Below are 17,114 nucleotides of genomic sequence, written 5' to 3'. Positions count from 1 at the left end.
CCCCGGATGTGGACCTGATGGCATCCAGGTTCAACCACCAAGTGCCCAGGTTCTATGCCAGAACAAGGGATCCACTAGCGGAGGCGGTGGATGCCATGACTATCCCCTGGGAGGGGAATCTCCTTTATGCCTTTCCACCAGTACCAATGCTGGCGAGACTTTTAAAGAAAATACAGGCGCAGGCGGTTCCGGTGATCCTAGTGGCCCCAGATTGGCCAAGGAGGTCCTGGTACTCGAGGCTTCAGAGGTTGTCTGTGGACTCGTGGCGTCTACCTCTGAGGCCAGACCTTCTAAGACAAGGCCCATTCATTCACCTGGATTCAGCTCGATTAATTTTGACGGCCTGGCCATTGAGACCGCCATTTTGAAAAGTAAAGGTTTTTCTGACGCAGTGGTTCACACTATGATTAAAGCCAGGAAATCTGTATCCTCTGCAAATTATTATAGAGTCTGGAAAACTTACATTCGATGGTGCGAGAGACGGAAGTCACACACATCTCGTTTTAAGTTATCTAAAATGATGGAATTTTTACAAGATGGTTTCTCATCGGGCCTAAGCCTTCAGTCATTGAAGGTACAGATCTCGCCCTTGTCCATCTATTTCCAGAAAAGGATAGCCATTTTACCGGAAATTCAGACTTTTTTTACAGGGGGTATCTAGGTTGAAACCTCCATACAAACAACCAGTGGCGCCTTGGGATTTGTCACTGGTCTTGGAATGCCTTCAGAAGGCACCCTTTGAACCTTTGAGGTCGGCGGACCTTAAGTTTCTCACATGGAAGCTGGTGTTCTTGTTGGCAGTGGCATCAGCTAAGAGGGTGTCAGAGTTAGGAGCTTTGTCATGCAAATCACCTTTCTTAATTTTTCATGACGACAGGGCAGTTCTTCGGACAGTGCCTCAGTTTTTGCCGAAGGTAGTCTCTGCCTTCCATTTAAATCAGGAGATAATTCTACCTGTGTTTCAACCCCCAGAGGGTTCTAAGAAAAGGGACAAGTTGAGGAATTTGGATGTTGTGCGTGCTTTACGCATTTATGTGGACAGAGTAAAGAGTGTCAGAAAGACTGACACCTTGTTGGTGTTGTATGACATACATAAAATTGGTTGGCCTGCATCTAAGCAGACTATTGCTAGGTGGTTGCAATCTGTGATAGCTTTTGCATACACCAAAGTGGGAAGGCCTGTACCGGCCAGAATAAATGCGCATACCACCAGGTCAGTTGCCACCTCTTGGGCGGTTCGACATGGGGCAACAGCTGAGCAGGTTTGCAGGGCTGCCACTTGGTCATCTGTTCATACCTTTGCCAAATTCTATAGATTCCATGAGTTCGCGTCGGAGGACGCATCATTCGGGCGAGCAGTGCTGAGAGCTGCAGACCTGAGCGTACCCACCCAAAGGACCGGCTCTGGAACGTCCCAGTGTTGAGCTGTGTCACCAGGACCATTGAAAGAGAAAAAGGGATTTTTGTAAGAACTTACCGTTCAAATCCCTTTCTCTGATATGGTCCTGGTGACACAGCGATCCCTCCCTTACGCTCAGTAAGTATGCCAGAAGTTTCATGATGTTCATGTTAAAATGGTTAAAGTTAACAGTTATTGTTATAAAATGTGCATATAATATGTGCAAGCGTTTGTACTGAGTTAATGTATTTCAGTGGCTTTGAAACTGAACTGAAGAGTCCGGGATGCAGTAGGGGAGGAGCCTACCCTCTAAAAGCTTAAGGATAGGTGCCTGGCTCCTTCGGACCCTCCTACATCCCAGTGTTGAGCTGTGTCACCAGGACCATATCAGAGAAAGGGATTCGAACGGTAAGTTCTTACAAAAATCCCTTTATAGTTCCAATATACATATGGTACCACCCAGATCGATAATTAATACAATCAGAATTAATTCTGGAGCTAATCTTTATGTATTCATTGATGGACGTATTCACAATAAAAATGCACAATCCATTAAAATTAATATTCTTTTATTTGGCTTGCGCACTCCAAAAATATTCTTGCTGTTGTCCTTTACTAACAGAAGGGATTTTGGAGATGCTGACTCCTCCTCTCCTTTTGTAAAGTTTACAATCTCGTTTCGTTGATGCTTTTGAGCACTACTAACAAAAGCATCACCTGAAATGCACCCCCCCCCCCCCCCCCCAGCTGCTTGCACTGATTTAAACTGGGTAATCATATTTCAGATTTCTACTGCAGAATATCGCATGCAAACTGTAAAAAGCTGTTAATGTGGTTTTATCTGTGCTATGTCAAAAACTTAGAAATACCAGGATAGTGTTACTGACCTTACATTTGTTAGGTCTAATAAGCACCTATTGCTGGTGGGGAGGTGTATTGGGAGGGGCAGTTAATTCAGAATGGACACAAGTTTTTGTAGGCTGATATATTCAGTATAGCTTAGGACAGCTTAGGGTTAGCTTTAAATCAATAGCAGCTTATACCGGCATTAAACCGAAGAAAACCAGTAGGGAAACAACAAACCAACAATACTTCTGAAGGACTGCATTATAACCACAAAACTCAGGAACATCATGTGGCCTCAACTCACCTTTGCCATGAGAACACCTGGACCAGGCCCACCACCTCTATGGCTGAGAACACCAGGACTGCCCCCAGGCCTACCCCTCAAAGTGCGCATGGAGCTGTGAGGAGAAGCACCAATGCCAGCCTATGTAGCAGAAGTTCCCTGCAAAGGTGCGGGTACATATTTCATCCCATCCACAAGTGCACCATAGACGAGCCATACAAGGACCCAATTCATATATTGGAAAGCAAATACTTGTGTGGTAGTATGATAAACCCTGCACAGAAACATCCACGTGACCCACATCCTGCCCGCAGAGAAATAATCTGAGGCAATCAACTGGGTGCACTGCATAGGTCAGCGCTGGCAGGGTGTGCAATCTGCGGAGGTACACATTACAGGAATAGCACATGGTGGGGTACCATGCGGAGTACATGCGGATACATGCGGAGGTACACATTACAGGAATAGCACATGGTGGGGTACCCCACCATGTGCTATTCCTGTAATGTGTACCTCCGCAGATTGCACACCCTGCCAGCGCTGACCTATGCAGTGCACCCAGTTGATTGCCTCAGATTATTTCTCTGCGGGCAGGATGTGGGTCACGTGGATGTTTCTGTGCAGGGTTTATCATACTACCACACAAGTATTTGCTTTCCAATATATGAATTGGGTCCTTGTATGGCTCGTCTATGGTGCACTTGTGGATGGGATGAAAAATACATGGAATTAACTATACACTGAAATCATCCATTTTGGGTCATTTCTTTTATCTATTCCACACAGGGTAATCCTACGCAGAGCACCTAAAATGGCTGGTACCTTGTCAGGGTGGAGTACACAACCCATGGAAGTTATTATCCAAAATGCTGCAGCACTCCTGCATTATTCTTACTGTGTGCTCAAGGGTTTCTTTTGTCTGTGACTACTACCTACATCCTCTGTATTATGTGCATTGCTTATTAATGTCTGTAAAGCGCCTTGTGTCCTGTTGGAGAAAGTGCGCTATATAAATTACATTTACTATAAATATGTTAAATCTGGACTAGCAATCTGTCAGTGCAATGGTGACTACAGCCTAGTAGTATCCTTTGACCTGTTCCTGTGATATCCTGTTCCCAGACCAGTGCTTTACCATTCTCAGCACAGCCTGACTCCCTGCAGCTTACTCTGCTATAACCTCCATCAGTTCCAGTCCCAACTAAGCCTTCCTATAGTGCTGGTGTAATACAACGTAAGGCCATACAAAAGCAATCTCTTATTTAATCCTTTTAATTATTTTGTTTCCTAAATGCATGATACATATGTATTCCAATATCTACAAGTCACATCTTTTACACACAAATTATTCTGGGAAAAGAATTCAACCCGTTTTGGGTGATCCAAGCTCCTTGTGTCCCCGTGGCCAAGCTGACCATATTTTCCTATTGGGCAGAGAAGGAAACAAATTTGTTATATAATATATATAATTAGTTATATAATAATTTGGAAATAAAGCCAAGTAGTGCATGTTAAACTACAAAAGCTCTACCCCAGGCATATGGTGCATTACTCTGAACTGGATCGTACAAATGTGCATGTATGCCTTGTGCAGGGAGACACAAGTTACTTATTACTATGTAATACAGGGCTCCATGCCTGAGCACAATATTACCGGGTGGGTAAATGCATGCAGTGTTAACCATTTTGCAACAAGATTTGACAAAGCTTCAGTTATTTGATTTGTTTAGATCCTCAAAACATACAACTGTGGGACCTGGGATTATGTGCATAGTAGCATGACCGTTCAGTTTGTTGTCTGCTTATGTATAATATTATTAGCAAACAGAACTTAAGAAACCGGAAAAGTAAATATTTCGGTACTTATGTATTTGCAGGGCGCCTAATTGAAATACGTACAGCACCATAGGAAAATCGCATCGCATGCGATGCTATTTTCCTTAGTTAATTTTTAGTGCACCCCTGCCCACGGATCGCATCGCATCACATGGCATGCCATTTGCGGTGCGATGCGATTTTTCATTGTATAAGCACCCATTCGATGAGATGTGATGGTACTTCATTTTAAAAGCACCCATGCGATTTTATCGCGTGCTATTTTGCACACCCCCACTATCCACGTCACCCCGAAGCGTGGCGAGGGGACGCGGTTACGCGCCCTCACGACCTTTTCATACCCCCACTAACCACGTCGGCGTGGAGTCGATGTTATAAAGTGTGGCGAGCCACCGAGCCCGAAGCGTGGCGAGCCCCGCGAGGCGACACGGATTACTTTACATGTGTTCCGTGTCCGCTTGCCATGCTTCGGGCTCGCTGCACTCGCCACACTTTATTAAATCAACTCCACACCGACGTGGATAGTGGGTGTATGAAAAGGTCGGGAGGACGCGTTCCGCATCCGCTCGCCACGCTTCGGGGTGATGTGGATAGTGGGGGTGTGCTAAATCCCATTGCATCGCATAGACATGTACACTGGGGGTGTTGTGCTAAATCGCATTGCACGCAAAATCGCATGCGATGCAAAGCGATCCTCGGCCAGGGTGCAGTGAGTAAATTAACTAATAAGATCGCATTACATGGCACGAAAATGTGCCATGCAATGCGATTCGATTTCACTACGCAGAATAGCCCACTAAGCAAATAGCTTAGTGGGCGCCCTGCAAATACACAAGTACCAATATTTCCTATATAAGAGCCGGGTATGGGTCATATGTCAACAGTCAAAAGAGGTTGACACCTGAAATAGACTGACCCAATGTATGTCGACCTTAATTGAGTTGACCTAGTGACCGTATCCCCAAGAGCCATGTCTCTTCCGACAACCCTATTCTGTTCTTTGTTTAATTCACAGGTAATATGCCCAGCCTAGCTTTTCTGCAAAACAAACTGTTGCTTTTAAGCTCCGTACACACGGAGCAATATATTGCTCAGTGTCCCTTTTTTTGTCAGCAACCAGACACTGCCGTGGGAAGCCGAATGGGGAAACAGCTGGTCACAGGAGCACAGGGATATGGTCACTGAGGATATGAGCACAGGGATATGGTCCCAGGCGATAATTGCTAAAATGGCACCGTGTGTACGGGGCATTACTCTAGCGACTATCCTGCCAGTGCCTGCAAAGTGGGCATGATGTACTAAGGGCAGGCGGCTGCTGGTGCTGGTAAAATATGCTAAATCTCTTCTAGTAACACTGCTCATTCTGCATTCCTGACTAAATTCCTTCATGCTATAAGGTGTTTTTCAGAATCAAAGATGTGTTTTCAAATTGGAAATACAGGATTTGCCCACTTACCCCATCCCCACGTATACAGCTCACCACTCCCTGCAGCCAGAAAAAGGAAAGTGTATAAACACGTGCAGGGAATAGTCACATCATAACTACAGCAACTGTAGACAAATCATCTATACTGTAGTAAAACTGTGCCCATTACAATATGTAAGTGTTACATCTGGGTATAAAATGACATGCTGCATTCTCATGCAAAGTAGCTAATGCCACAAAATGGCTGCCTGTGTGAGATTATGACAGGAGCGATGGAAGTGTGTTTGGTTAGATCACTATTCTAATAGTCTTGTCTTCAGCTCACATCTGAATTTAGTCATATGAGAAAATGTACTTACACGCAATGCTAGTAATGTATCACCACTGTATAGCAATAGATGTCACAAGAGGCACATAATTACAGAATAGTGACCGTTAGCCAGTAGTAAAGTGTTTGCTATATGGAAGTATGTATTTATACATGTCCTTACGTGTCACAGTGGCTGTGTGGCGGGATCCGCAGCTAATCTTTGACGCTTCAGTCTCTTGTGGTAAATCAATTAAAGCTGGGAAAGACTGTATTGAAATAAATTCACTATCCCCAACTGCGGCAGATTCCTTTTCTGAGTCTATCCCTGAGCAAAGGACAAAACGCATTAATTACCATGCTGTGTACTAATCATTTACAGTCACAGGAAGGAATAATAATGGGCTTACGTTCTCGCCCTAATGTCCTCGAAGGAAGTCCAAGTTGTCCAGACTCATTCCATCCCCAGCAATAAATATCTCCACCTTCTGGATGAGGCAATAATGTTTTCTGTCAAAACCATAGTTTATTTCATATTACAGATAATAAGCACAAATCCAGAGCACAGCTTGGCCCATATGTGTATAATGGACAAGCTCTCCACAGGGGTAATTCGTTTGCCGATCTTTTTTTTTTTTTTTTGCTTAAGAATTATGGGCATGATGGGGACCATACATACAAAATTAATGTATTCCTTACCACAGGGTAATATTGTCTGGGGATCACAGGTGACACTAGGGTATATCTACTAGTGGGCCACATAAAAAGTATGGACTCCCCATTTCAAATATTGGTGCCACTTAGTTGTCTGTGACATTATGGGGGTTATGCCACTGTCTTTTCCTCTGCCCAGAATAAAAAAGGTGGGCTACGAAGATGGTAAAAGGACCAACTTCATCCTGGCCATGGCATGTTTAACCCGCTGCCATCAGGCAGACGATTCAGGGCTGTTCCCACCAGGTCTACCCGAAGTCTCAAAAGCTTCTTTCCTCAAGCGGTTCACCTGCTGACATTTGATCTCCGGGACATCTGACTAACTAGGCGCACTGTAACCCTCCGCATATAGGGCCTGATTCTGCTTCACTTGCAATCAAACTCCTTTAATGGACAAAACCATGTGCACTGCAGGTGGGGCAGATGTAACATGTGCAGAGAAAGTTACATTTGAGAGGGGAGTGTACTTCAAACTGAAATCTAAATTGCAGTGTAAAAAAAAAAGTAGCCAGTATTTACCCTGCACAGAAACAAAATAACCCACCCAAATGTAACTCTCTCTGCACATGTGACATCTGCAGTAAAGGCCTTACATACATATTTATTTGATTGGAACTGGTCTTACTTTAATCATAATGCTCTTAGCTCTTTCTCTCCTTAATGTCCCTATACCATTTGTAGACACTAGGGCCCCCAAGTGCCCGTGGGCATCCCAAAGCCTAAATCTAGCTTTGCACTGCATGACTGTCACTTTATTTCCTTATCATTTCTTATTATGGGACGTTCATTATAATGTCCCCTATCCTAAATTATTACAAGTATTAGATTGCATATTTAGTGTCATATTGTTACTTATTTCATATATTACATCAGATATGTATTTATTGGGATTACATTTACCACTGATGCAAGCTGTATGCCATCCTCCTGCTGCCACTTCAGCCACTGGCACGCCATGTAAAGCTTCCACTATCCGAGGATCCGATACATCTTCCACATCTTCATGTCCAAGCTGGCCATGTCTGGTAATCAGAGGAGCAGAGTAAAATACCAGGTTGTCTCATGTCAGTGTCTGTAAGAGGTCAGGTGTGTCTGTCATACCTCCCCGCTCCCCAGGTCAGCACCTTCCAATCAGACGTCAGGAGCACAGCATGCTCGTTTCCCAGTACCATCTTCTGGGCCTGGACTGTGACTGGCAGCTCCCTAAAGAATGGGGGCTGAGGGAATACATGTCCTTTGGCAACCAATGGGAAAGCTGTAAATATGACAAACATTATGGTTAATTCTCATACATTATTTATACTACATTTCTACAATAGTAAAAACAAAAAACTATGATACAAGTATAGGATTTTTTTTATTTCAAACTGGAACCTATCGTTTAGAAAGCTTAAAAAAACTTGGAAAGAAAAAAATGGATGCTACTTTGTTATAATGGCTTCTCCTGCAGTCACTGTGAGGAGAGCTGCTACACTTAAGAGCTTCCCCTACCTAGGCTCTGTTACTCACACATGTACTCCTGGCCTCGATCATATATATCAATATAATCCTGTATGTAAGAGAGATCTCATGAAATCAGGTAGGAGGAGATGGGACGCGCATGTTGTTGTGGATGAATATAATGTATTTACCAGCATCATGTCCCCCAGGTAACTCCATCTTCCACATGGGTTTTGGCAGCATTCCCTCAGCATCAACTGTGTTAATATCCCAGCATTCTGCCCAATCCTTCCTTAGAAGAAGAAGGTATTTCTCTGACGGGAGGACATCACGACAGTCCAGGTCAGGGACATGGAGATACTGCTGGGGGCAACCACCGATGAATCCCGAGAGTATGAGTGACCCATCCGCTGCAGCACAAGACAAAGAAAAATATAAATAGCTTCTAGTTCCAGAACATCTTGCAGATGAGCAGCCATTCCCTGCAAACCAATTGTAAGCATTTTATTATCTTGGAAAAAGCAAGCTAAGATATGTTCGGAATATAAAGCGATTAAGATCCATAAAACCAACATTGTTGCTTCTGTTTGGGTACCACAATTCAGATATTGGCAGTTAAAAGAGATGACACCTTAAAATGATACTTTAATGCAGGGGCTCCCAAACTTTTTTGAATCTCGGCACCCTAGAGTATCAGAATTTTTTTCAAGGCACCCCCCTAGGCCAAAAGTTTCTTATTCAGAAACTTAGAAAAAAATATTAAATGAAAAAAAATATTTTTCTATGTCATATTAGGTTAAATTATGTAGTGCTTTGTCTATTACATTGAACATAAATAATTTTAATTGATCCTGGACCACCAACCCAAGGCACCCATTTAAGTGTCCTGAGGCTCCCCAGGGAGCCTAGGCACACAGTTTGGGATCCACTGCTTTAATGAAAAGCTTCTCTTCCAATAAACAGTAGATCAGTGCGGGTAGTAAGCACAGGACATACTCAGCCCCGCCCTCTTGGTGCTTATATAAATCTGGCTGCTGCTCAGCCAGGGTATCAACAAGTGGAGTCTACGTGATGAAAGCAACAAACTGACACAAAAAACCCCATCAAAAACGCGATTTTACATAGGGATCAATGTTAAATTAGCTGTCAATGCTAAAATCGCGAAAGAAAAAAGAAAAAGTACTCTCTTTGTTTGGGGGCACGCTTAATTAAAACTTAACATTTAATTATTTAATCATTTAAAATAATTTTTATAGTAAGTTTGGACATAACATTAGACATACATGACATACAGAACATGTACACACAATTCCTTATGTTTGTAAACTCCCGTCTACGATTGGCAGTGTTATTCTGCAGATTTTGAGACAATTTATTTAGTCAATATAAGCAGGACTGCCTATCTAGCGATAGTGATATAATAGGTAATAATAAAGAATTGTTTAGAGGACACCTCTATTAGGTGGGTGGATTGCGAATTTCCTTTACTATATTGTAAATATTGAAAAAAGACATTGAAAAAAGACAGAGTACCCCTGGTGTAAGGGAAAACAAGGGGGGGGAAAAATTTTTTCAGCAAACGCACAGTATCATTTTCTTTGTAATTGTATTACCATCTGGTGGTCTCAAGAATTATACTGCTCTATTTCACATAATATACATAGGAGAGGGAGAGATAATCCACAATGGAGACAAATAGTAAGAGCTGGAAAGTAGATACTGATTAGATAAAGATGTGTCAGTATATCCCTGCAAGGTGGTTGTTGCACGGGGACTGCTGCTGATTGTCGTTAATGGATTGGTTTAACCAATCCCCACAATTGATTGTTTTATCCGTGCGTCAGTTGCAGATATGGATAAGAAAAAAGTGGGTTACTTCTATCCACTTTAGGGAAGGGACCCCCCTGGTTGGCTAATGCCCTTGCAGGGAGTTGTCACTTCGATCGTGGATGAGTGTGCCCAGAAAGTGATAATAGAATAGTGGCAGTGGCGTAGCTACGTTTTGGGCGCCCCCCCACCGTTAGGGGGGGGGGGCGCCCATACCCACCCCCCACCGCCGCCCCGTCGAGCACCCCCCGGCCGCCCCGTCGCCCTGCCGCCTATGCTAACCCCCTCCCCCGCAGTCTTACCTATCGCGCTGGTCCCGGCGGCTCCGTCCGTTCATCTGCTGAGGACCACCACAAAATGGCCGCCCCCGTACTGCAGACAATTTTAGAGAACTGTTTGCTATATGGGGGCGGCCATTTTGTTGTGGTCCTCATCAGAAGAACGGAGCTGCCTGGACCAGCAAGATACGTAAGTCTGCGGGGGATTGGGGGGGGGGTAACTATAGCACCGCAGCCCCCGGCGCCCCCACATGCACAGCGCCCCCCGCGGTGCTATAGTTACACCCCTGAATAGTGGTTAGATTGGTAACACATATGGACTACCCCACATGCTGCTTTCTCCCATGTGCTCTCGGCATTGGTGGGTGATGAGCGATGTGTCTCGTCTTTTGTGTCCCAGGAATTAAAGGTGATTTATATAGAACAATCCTATGCAATAGTTTTTAGTGAGCAGCAGGAGCAATCTCTATATCACAAAACAGGACTTTTTTTTTTTATATAAATCTACTGTGGTCTCCCACGTTAACTTATCTCTGCATAGAAATTTCCTATCACTATAGTAGCAGGTGCTAGATAGTGTAGTTTTATGAACAGGGATATGTTGGTTCCCCTTAAAGGGGATCATACCACCACCCAAATGGATCAACCGGCACTGTCACAGGATCCTTTTTTAGGTTTCAAAGTGCTGAAGCTGAAATTCCCTCAGGGGTCTCAGAAGTCAGGTGGGACTGGTATCTCCTCTCTGACTTATGGATATGTCGATGGACAAACGGCCGTTTCGCGGTGATCCCGCTTCCTCAGTGTCAGGACAGGGGGGGGGGGGGTATGCAATAAAAATTGGGGTCTAGGGTGTATTTTACATTGGGCCCAATGTAAAACTGGGTCTCAGGGACCATTTTACATTGATTCCAATGTAAAAATCGCATCGATCGCATCGCGATTTGGTTGTATGCGATGTGATCGACGCGATTTTTTAGGTCCCGATCAATGCAATTAAAATCGCTGGCGCCGTGCTAGGAAACAAGTACCAAAACTTGTTCTATCACAGCCGGGAGGGAAAACTGAAATGCCTGCTCAGCAGTTATATCCAGACTAACAGGTCAACTGGCCAATTAAAAAGTGTGTATCTTTACAAATCAGACAATGAATTGGTGTGATGGAGGGTATAATTATATATATATATATATATATATATATATATATAATATATTGCACATAACCTGTGATCTGAGTGTGTTTATTGCTGCTAAAAAATCCATGTGTGCCGGTTCCTGGAGGCGATATAAAATTTACTTGACCTGGAAGCCATACTTCCCTCCCTGACCCTCTCCATGCGGGAGAAAATGCTCTGTTCCTGGACTTCCCTGGTAATGTATGATTGCCATCACCTGTGGGGAGCTAGGTAAAGGTGTTTCACCACAGGTGATGGCAATCATACATTACCAGGGAAGTCCAGGAACAGAGCATTTTCTCCCGCATGGAGAGAGTCAGGTAGGCAAGTATTCCTGGAGCACTGCGGTGGGCGTAAGGATGCTTTGAGAGTGCCTGTCTTCCTGGATTGAATATATATTTGCAGTATGTAATGCTGGATACACACAGTGATATCTGCAGCCACCAATATCGTTCTGCGGGAGAACAATATAGTGCACAAGTCGGTCCGCAGGACCCCACACAGTGCATGTTTTGCATGTCTCCTCACAGAATAACAAGTTAAATAATTAGCTCCACCTGTGGATCATTTAAAAAAGTGTTAGTGAGCGCCGGCCACCTGTGTCAGGCACCTGCCAGGTGACCTGGAAAACAAGAACTGTGTGGGGTCCTGAGGACTGAGTTTGAGAACCCCTCATATAGTGCATACACGTTGACTGATCTCACTGTTGATAATGGTCAATGATGTCACCCCCCTCCCCCTATCTCCACAGTGGCAGACAATATTTTCATATTGAGCTGCATGTACCGACAACAGGTTGGGGTTGTTAATGATATTGAACATACTCACTGGGCGATATGCACACAACATCATTTATATTGATATTGCCCATATCAATGACGATATATCACCCAATGTACCCAGTTTAGGACATGAAAGTGAACAATTTGAGCAATGTAGGTTTTATTAAATGACATCTTTATACAGTAAATTAATGGATTAACACCTCTTCCCCCTGCACTGGCCTACACAGAGCAAAGAGGATGCAATCCATAGCATTGTATGAAAGCACAACCTGCCCTGATGGTGATGCTAATGCCGAGAATGTGGCTTGGAATACCCAAAAAGCAGAAAGACAGAGCAGGCAAACAGCCCTTCAGCTAAAATTAAACAAAAAGGGAAACAAAGACTTGTTGTACTGTATATGTTGTGTGGTGCCTATAAACAAAATACAAATCTTATGTTTTCAATTGCAAAAAGAGAACAAGCTAGTACTATGCAAGTATTTGTTAATAAAAACAATTAGATGGCATAGATATACAACACATTATTTATATATATATATATATATATATATATATATATATATATATATATATATATATATTAGTGCACAAATTTACAGATACTAACTTATACTACCATCAAATCCGATGCATCTTGAGGTGCAAAAAGTGCCCCCTTTCAGCACCCGATGTCGCTTGCCAACTTGAGATGGCACATCAGGTGCTGGAAGAGGGCAGGCAGAGGGTGGCATTGTAGTGTAGCGCTAGCGGGCGTCGGGGGTCAGTGGTGGTGGCAGAATTGTTTAAAACACTGGGCAGCCCTCTGATTGGCTGAGAGAGCTCAGCCAATCAGAGGGCTGCCCAGTGTTTTAAACAATTCTGCCACCACCGCTGACCTCCGCTAGCGCTACTTCTAGCGCTACGTTACTCCGCCGCCCTCTCTGATGCCACCAGCAATCCCTCCGGCCCCCTCTCCCCAAACTCCACGCCACCAAAATCGTTCCCTCCGCCCAACACCTGCGGATTACGTTAGAACGATCGCATGTTGTTAAAAATGTGCAGCACATCTATTGACGCGACATTTAATGGCGTGCCCATGCATTGGGTCGAATGGTCCCTTAAAAATGCATACAATCATTTGATTTATCGGCCAGATGTGGTCGAAATCGAATGATTGCATGCAATATCTCACAAGTGTATGGGCAGCATTACACTACAATTAAACGATTATCTAAATAATGATTTGCTCTATATTAGTGGAACCTAGGACTACAGCAACGTGTGGCCGGCCGGGCAGCTTCTGCGCAGGTACACATCCCAGCACAACATCCGATTCCTGGCACAACAGCCTGCCAGTGGCTTCAAAGATCAGTGTCATATACAGCATGACCGCAAGGTGTCGCACCTGTCACGGCGGCAGAGTAACTCCAGGACGGCGCCGCTCTGCAGATCTCCTTGTTGCTCTCCGCTGTACCCTTGTTAAGTTGCAGCGGTTTGGGCAGGTTTACAGTCACCCCTTCTCCGAGGCCGAGCTGCCCAAACCCGCTATACCCAAAACCAAACCACCGCATGTAGCACTGTGGAGAGCACACAGAGGCCCTGGATCCTCGGGTTCGATTATGTCACAAAGCGGCAAATACATGTACATGCGCACATCATCTCGTCTACACGCGCCCTCTACTGAGCACAGAGGTTACTGCAGGCACAATCCACGTCGTGGACACGCTGAGAAGCAGCAGCATTGATGTGTGTGGACTGTGCAGTACCCAGACACCAGTGGCCTGTAACTTTTTCCGTAAACAAACAGGCAATATCTACAGGAGATGGGGCTAATGAGAATCAGAAGTTACAGATCTATTTTAGAGTATAAATCAAATAAGCGGTTATATATTTTTGTGCAGGAAGCGCTGTAGGCAGACATAAGCATGGTATCAAAATATAAATAATCGGATGGAATGCAGAGCTCCTGAAGGAAAGCCACTCAAGTGCAAGGAAATCATGTAAACATACATAGAGTGGGTCTACATGTAATGTGATATCATGTAATGGCTAACACAATAGAAATCTTTCAGGTTAAAGATCCAGGCCAATATTAATCCTTTGAGTGCCAACATTGCTGTAAGAGTTCCTCATTAAAAATGCCAGCGTCACTCACATTGGCTGTTCTTTTTTTGGGTGCAATATTTAACTAAACTTCAACTAATTGACTTGGCTGTGTTTGCATTTATGTATACTAAAAGAACAGTCGCTGTGCGCGACACTGGCATTTTTAGCAGATATTTTGAGGATCTCTCTCAGCCACTAAAAGGGTTGAGCACACCTTCCAGAAACATCTAACATACTATACTTTATTTTATCGCCCAGTGTGTACGCACCCACCAATGCGTGCTCCCGCGGGTCATTAACGACCGGCTCCACAGACGATGGAGCACATCGTTAACGAGAGCCATGCTGCACCCCCCTGCCATCATGTGTATGCACTAGCCGATGTCGATGATTAAAATCTGGACCGTTACGGTGCTTTGAGGATGTTTGTGAACCATTAGTTTAATTTTTCTAACACAAATATAGCTGCAGTCACATCTTAAAGAACCTGGTGATTGCTGGTGGACACAGGGCTTGCCAGCCTTAAAACGGTTTCTGCAGTTAAACATGACTAATGAGAAAATTGTTGCATTGATTCATTCTCTCAAGACGAATGAGTGGATGAAGCAGCTGTAACCTCCACCTGAAAGCAGCTTACCAAAACTAAACAGTCCATAGACAAGGCGGTAGGTTAAAAGATGTGTTCATTATGCAGAAATAGTAGTAATACAGGATGAGACACTTTGGCCCTTATTCAGATCTGATCGCAGTACAATATGGGCAAAACCATGTGCACTGTAGGTGGGGCTGATGTAACATGTGCAGAGAGATTTTTGTGTGAGTTATTTTGTTTCTGTGCAGGATAAATACTGGCTGCATTATTTTTACACTGCAATATAGATTTCAGTTTCAACACACCCCAAAATTTAACTCTCTCTGCACGTGTTACATCAGCCCCACCTGCAGTGCACATGGTTTTGCCCATTTTGAGAACAAATTTGTACTGAGATCAGATCTGAATAATGGCCATAATACTAGCCCACCTCAAACATTATTTTGCAGCAAAACATAGGGTATTATTATTATTATTGTAAGGAAAGAAAACCAAAAAGGGACTATAAATATTGTTGCTGGGCCAGCTCCGATAAGATGCAGTCCCGAGAGCCAACCACTCGCCGCTAAATTGATGCAAAATGTACCAAGTCGGGTTCTGAACTGACAGTGATACGGTGTGCTTTAAAGATGGCATTAGTACGTGCTATTATCGGGTGAGCATCTTAAAACCTGCTCACCACAAGCCAGTAGCACAATTGAGGGTTGCTAGTGCACCCTTTTCTGGTCTGTGTCTTCAAGGTCAGAGCCAAGCATTTACTATTAAGGAAAACAACGTATTCTCAGATTGATTACATTACACTGCAGCAATAATTAATCTGCAAAGAGCGGTTGCTTTTATCCTAAAACAAAGTGTATGAGGTTCAGGTTAGGCACAATTTATTAAAATGCAATTTTATCTTGTTTATCTTTATTGTGAAAATGGCTCATAAGCATTAATACTTGTAGGAGGGGAGCTGCTGCTAACCCCAAGCCCGAAAGGAAACCTCCAGAACCCAGCCCCTGTGCAATAGATCTGGACCTGCACAGACGTCGCGGTGCATCTGCACAAAACGCCAGCTCCCATGGACTGCAGATGGCGTTGCATCGCTGGTATGGGAGAACACGTGGTATTTCCACAATTCACCATTTTTGGTATGTGGTCAGAAACATTCAATTCCATTATGATGTATGAGGTCATCTTTTACGTTGCACATTCTGTATTATGCGGTGGCTCCTGCTGTACTTGGGACTCCCACACTGGAAGCTTAGATATGATTTTTCACTTTACAAAATTGTAAAAAATAAACACAAGTTCTTGGTATGAAAAAGAACAGTGGAATATAAATAACCAGCCATCTGAAATGAACAGGATAAAACAGAGCATAGACACAAAATGAACAATGAATAAAATACAAGTGATGGTGAATACAGTAAGATAAAGCATAAGAAACGGAATGTATATATAGACAATCTGTCAATGAAAAGCCATAGTTCCTGAGTATAGAAGGTGACCTCTGTATATACATAGGCACGTTCGCTCTAGGTATTGGGTGCTGATCAGTGGAGAGGGCATATTTTAACAATATTAACATTTTATACATGACGGCACTCTGATGCCGGCTGTGGTTGTATTTTTTCCTTCAGATGCCTCCTGCAACATTATAATGGTGGAATACCAGAAATTGGTGGTAATCCGCAGGGTTTATTACTTCTGACATAACGGAAGAGTTTATGCAAAGAAGCAGAAAAACAAAGAACTAAACTCTTTAGGGGCACTCTTAATTCTACAATAATTTCAAAAATATACTGTATAATAAAAGTAAAAAAATAATAATAATATACAATTGATAAAACCTATAGCTTAATTCTACAATCATTTCAAGGAGTTTTTCTCGGCCGCTGTTTGAGACCAGGGAAATAGTGGCGACCGCCTATTCAATGCTGTCTTTCCCGACAGCATTGAAGAGGCAAATCGACAGAATGGGACAGACTTTAAAAGCAGTCGGGCCCGTTTAGACGATTTCGGCCGTGAATTGTCACGATCGCGGGCGAATATCGTCAATCCACAGCCGTTTACGCGGACACGCCCCCTTTTCGCCAATCGCAAACCTGGACATTGAATCGCACCTGGTGAACGAACAAAA

The 17,114-nt window shown here is 43.6% G+C and overlaps 1 protein-coding gene across 1 annotated transcript; it reads right to left on the bottom strand.

The window, feature by feature from the left end:
• Positions 1-3,784: 3,784 nt before the first annotated feature.
• Positions 3,785-14,027, bottom strand: RCCD1 (RCC1 domain containing 1). The gene is made up of 8 exons (XM_083184115.1): positions 13,697-14,027; positions 8,443-8,661; positions 7,913-8,066; positions 7,712-7,833; positions 6,508-6,585; positions 6,282-6,425; positions 5,821-5,850; positions 3,785-3,952 (listed from the first exon to the last, which is right to left on the bottom strand). The coding sequence occupies exons 1-8, from the start codon at positions 13,860-13,862 to the stop codon at positions 3,816-3,818; spliced, it is 1,050 nt and encodes a 349-aa protein (XP_083040241.1). The 5' UTR covers positions 13,863-14,027; the 3' UTR covers positions 3,785-3,815.
• Positions 14,028-17,114: the final 3,087 nt, after the last annotated feature.

The sequence above is a fragment of the Crinia signifera genome, chromosome 4, assembly GCF_055691185.1.
Source record: "Crinia signifera chromosome 4, ASM5569118v1, whole genome shotgun sequence".
Lineage (NCBI taxonomy): Eukaryota > Metazoa > Chordata > Amphibia > Anura > Myobatrachidae > Crinia > Crinia signifera.
Note: the sequence above shows the minus strand (reverse complement) of the source record. Positions and strands in the feature narration are given on the sequence as shown.

Coding starts and splice junctions, on each gene's coding strand:
- RCCD1 (XM_083184115.1), bottom strand. CDS start 13,862: ATGCGGTGGTTTGGTTTTGGGTATAGCGGGTTTGGGCAGCTCGGCCTC. Junction 6,426..6,507: donor GAGGACATTAGGGCGAGAAC/GTAAGCCCATTA, acceptor TCCTTTGCTCAG/GGATAGACTCAGAAAAGGAA. Junction 5,851..6,281: donor CCACACAGCCACTGTGACAC/GTAAGGACATGT, acceptor TTCTGGCTGCAG/GGAGTGGTGAGCTGTATACG.